The sequence below is a fragment of the Delphinus delphis genome, chromosome X (assembly GCF_949987515.2).
Source record: "Delphinus delphis chromosome X, mDelDel1.2, whole genome shotgun sequence".
Classification (NCBI taxonomy): domain Eukaryota; kingdom Metazoa; phylum Chordata; class Mammalia; order Artiodactyla; family Delphinidae; genus Delphinus; species Delphinus delphis.
The window spans coordinates 19,675,758-19,679,979 of record NC_082704.1 but is presented as its reverse complement, the minus strand read 5'-3'; the positions used below and the strand labels follow the sequence as shown (position 1 = coordinate 19,679,979).

General features: G+C 40.5%; 1 protein-coding gene across 1 annotated transcript; it reads right to left on the bottom strand.

The window, feature by feature from the left end:
* Positions 1–1,670: 1,670 nt before the first annotated feature.
* Positions 1,671–2,804, bottom strand: ACTRT1 (actin related protein T1). The gene is given in 1 exon segment (XM_060002287.1): positions 1,671–2,804. A coding segment is annotated over 1 exon segment (1,134 nt).
* Positions 2,805–4,222: the final 1,418 nt, after the last annotated feature.

Below are 4,222 nucleotides of genomic sequence, written 5' to 3'. Positions count from 1 at the left end.
CATGTAAAAAAGCATATTCATTTATATATGTACATACAAATGTGCATAGACATACATATATATGGGAAAGTGCCACTGTTTTGTTTACCATAAAAATAGATTGTACTACAAAGACTTCTCTAAATTTTCCATTTCTATCTTGATAATATTTTGGGAAAATAAAACTAAGCTAATGAAGAAAAAATGTATGCATAATTTATTCAGCAATTTCTTCATTGATGATGATTACATATTTTCAGTCTTTTTCCCCTAACAAAATGAGGCTATAAATATCCTTGAAAGTCAAACAAAACAAACGAAAAATATAATAAGAATGACCAGCAATTCCACTCCTGGGTATATATCTGAAAAAAACAAAACACCAATCCGAAAAGATACATGCACTCCAATGTTCATAGCAGCATTATTTACAATTGCTAAGATATGGAAGCAAACTAAGTGTCCATCAACAGATGAATGGATGAAGAAAATGTGGTATATATATACAGTGAGATACTACTCAGCCATAAAAAAGAACAAAATTTTTCCATTTGCAGCAAACTAGTGAATATAACAAAAGAGAAGCAGATTAACAGATATAGAGAACTAGTGGTTTACCAGTGGGGAGAGGGAATGAGGAAGGGGCAAGGTAGGGGTAAGGGAACAAGAGGTACAAACTATTAGGTGTAGAATAAACTACAAGGATATTTTGTACGATGTGAAGAATTTAGCCAATATTTTATAATAACTATAAATAGAGTATAAACTTTAAAAATTGTGAATCACTATATTGTACATCTGTAACATATAATACTGCAAAGCAATGATACTTCAGTTAAAAAAATAGAGATGTTGATTCTTAATACTCCAACTGGGAATAGGGGCCCTCAGCTTAGAGATCCTTAAATAAATAGCGATTTCTCTCCTCATCTCTCTCCACATCTCTCCTCTTTGACAAGGAAGGACAACAGCTCTGTCTTATTTAGCTGCCTATCACTAGAGAGCCCTACTGTGGTGCTCTGTGACAGCCTGGAGGGGTGGGATAGGGAGGGTGGGAGGGAGGGAGACGCAAGAGGGAAGAGATATGGGAACATATGTATATGTATAACTGATTCACTTTGTTATAAAGCAGAAACTAACACACCATTGTAAAGTAATTATACCCCAATAAAGATGTTAAAAAAAAAAAAAAAAAAAAAGAACCAGTTGACTGAAAGGGTCAGTTGAGCCCTAAGAGCCGGGTAGCATTCCTTCTTCAACTTAATTCTCCTCCCTCCCCACATTTTCCCTGGTAATTCTGTCTCTCCTTCACACTAGATCTATCAAAAACATCTAAGACACTTGATTAAAATGAAGATTCTAGGGACCTACTGAATCAAGCTTCTAGGCATGAGGCTCAAGTACCTGTTTTTACTACAAACCCTGCAAGTGGACACAGCTGTAACACATAACCCGAGGATTTATCAGGAGAAAACTGAATAGGTCCCTGAGACAGGAAGGGTGGACTAGAATCACTTAAAAAGATTCACTACCTGGATGAAAAATTACTCTGATGCTACCAAAAATGAACTGAAACCCAAAATGCCATATCACTTTTACTGAATACATGCTGAAGCCCAAGGGAAAATGTCACTTTCCACCAGTGCTCCTATGATCTGACAATTCAAGCTGTCCCCTGTGCTCTGAATCCTTTAAAAGCATCTTCTCTAGAAAACATATGTCCCAAGCTCCATGAAATCCTCAGAAGTTACCCACATCTGCCTGAAACTGCTCAGAGAGGTCACAATGGATGCACTGATCCATTCAGAGAAACATCCATCAGGAGAAGCGGTGATCTTGATGGGAGTTCCTCTGAAGGCCAGCTGTTCCAGTTCTTTCATAAATCTTTTCTCAAGCCCAGGGAAGAGAGTGGTGCCCCCAGACAGCACAATTTCTTCAAAAAGATTTTTCTGGATGTTGGTGTCACACTTCATAATGCTGCTGGAGACCATTTTTGATAGTCCTGAGTTGTGGACACCCAGCCAGTCAGGTGCAAAAAGAATCTCAGGTACCTGGTACAGCTGATCCCCAAGGTGGATGACATTTCCATCTGGTAGTTTGTATTTTCTCAGGACCTCCTCTGGCTTCTTATGAAGTTTGTTCTCTGGCTCTAAGGCCACATAGCACAGCGTCTCTTTTATGTCATCCACTAAGGCCTTGTTGAGTATGCAAGGGTAATTACACCCACTAGCCAGGAGGAGTCGGGTGAGGTGCTCTGTGATGTCTCTCTCTGCCACATAGAGTTTGGTGATGGCATGAGGAAGGGAGTAACCCTCAAAAATGGGGACAGTGCAAGTGATCCCATTACCACTGTCCACCACTAAACCCGTGACAGAGGCACAGGTATGCAGTGCTACAACCACGTAGCTGGACAGGTAGAAGGCAGGCACACTGAAGGTCTCAAACGTCACTTCTGCTGTCTTCTCTCGAGTCTCCCTTGGCTTCAAGGAGGGCTCAGTCATGAGCACAGGTTGTCGACAGGGTTTTACTCCCAGCTCCCACTAAAAAAGATACTTCCAGAGTTTTTACATGTCATTCCATCTTGTTACCAGTCCATGTTCAATGGGATAGTGCAAATGCAAGGCTCCATACTTGAACAGGGCTTTTCCCCCCACAGTGTAATTTTTCTGATTGGCTTCTGGTAAAGCCATGTTGAATTTAGGATGCCCCATGACAGAAATGATGTCATGATGGGGCCCAGTCTCTCCAGACATGCCTACTTTGCAGAGTCCTGATCCATTGGCAAAAATTACAGCTGGAGTATCTAATGCATATGGCTTAAACATGTCTGCAGCACGCTCTTCTGACCTTCGCCAAAATAAAGAAAGAACATGGCCACTTTGTGAGATAATAGGTACCTCTGGAAGTTTATCAGCCACAGGATTCCAAAGTTCTTAGGTTGTCACTGAAGCAGAGCTAGCAGGCTGTCCCCTAACCCCATCCTCAACCCATGAATACTGTCCCTTTTCAAGCAGCACAGGGCCTGCTGAGGCAATTTCAGTGATGACTGCTCACTATGTAATAAAGTAGCCGAGGCAACAATTGTTCTCAGAGAGCATCAGAGGATGTTTAAGGGGTGGGGTCTCTGAGCCACCAGTACTCCTAGCTTGGTGATACTTGAAACAGAGGAAGGCAAACCATACCTCTGAACAGCTTTTGATAAGTCTGTGAACATGAAGCAAAGGCCTAGGCTTAGAATCTAATGAAGCGGCCCAGCTGTGAGGTTGTCCCAGAAAGCTGACTTCTATACTCAGCTGAGCTGCTGTTTGTGGGATGACAATTATACCCTTTCCTTTGCTAAGGGAAGGAACTAATCAGCAGACACAGGTTCAGATTGGAGTAAAGATGCCAACAATCCACTTCCAGAGGTGGTCAGAACACCCTTTCTTTTATTCCCCCTTATATTTGTTTTGTTTTAAAACAGATTTATTAAGATAAATTTCATATACAATACATTCACCCATTTCCATGAATTTCAATATATTCAACTATGTACAAACATTACAAGAGTCAAGTTTAGAACACTTTCTTTACTTCAAAAAGAAACCCTGCACCTTTTAGCTATCACCCTCTTCGGGCCATCCTCATGAGCCCTAAACTCCACTAATAATATTTTTGTTGTCTCTATAGACTTATCTCCTCTGCATCTTTCACTTAAACAGAATTATACATGTGACCTTTCACGTCTGGCTTCATTCATTTAGCATACTTTATTCAAAGTTCTTCCATTTGAATATAATTTTTTTTAACCTATTCTACACCGTAACATTTTTCACAGTATTTATAATCCTTACTTATTTCTGTAAGGTTGGTAGTAATATCCCCTTTACTTTTTTGAACTTTTAAGAGAACTGTTTTTTGGTTTCATTGATTTCTCTATTGTTTTTCTATTCTCTATTTCAATAATTCCTGCATTTTTTTATCACTTTATTCCTTTTTTAAAAAATTTATTTTATTTATTTATTTTTGGCTGTGTTGGCTCTTTGTTGCTGCGCACAGGCTTTCTCTAGTTGCGGTAAGTGGGGGCTACTTTCATTGTGGTGCGCGGGCTTCTTGCTGCAGAGGCTTCTCTTGTTGTGGAGCACGGGCTCTAGGCATGCGGGTAGTAGTTGTGGCACGTGAGCTCAGTAGTTGTGGCTCACGGGCTCTAGAGCACAGGCTCAGTAGTTGTGGCTCATGGGCTTAGTTGCTCTGAGGCATGTGG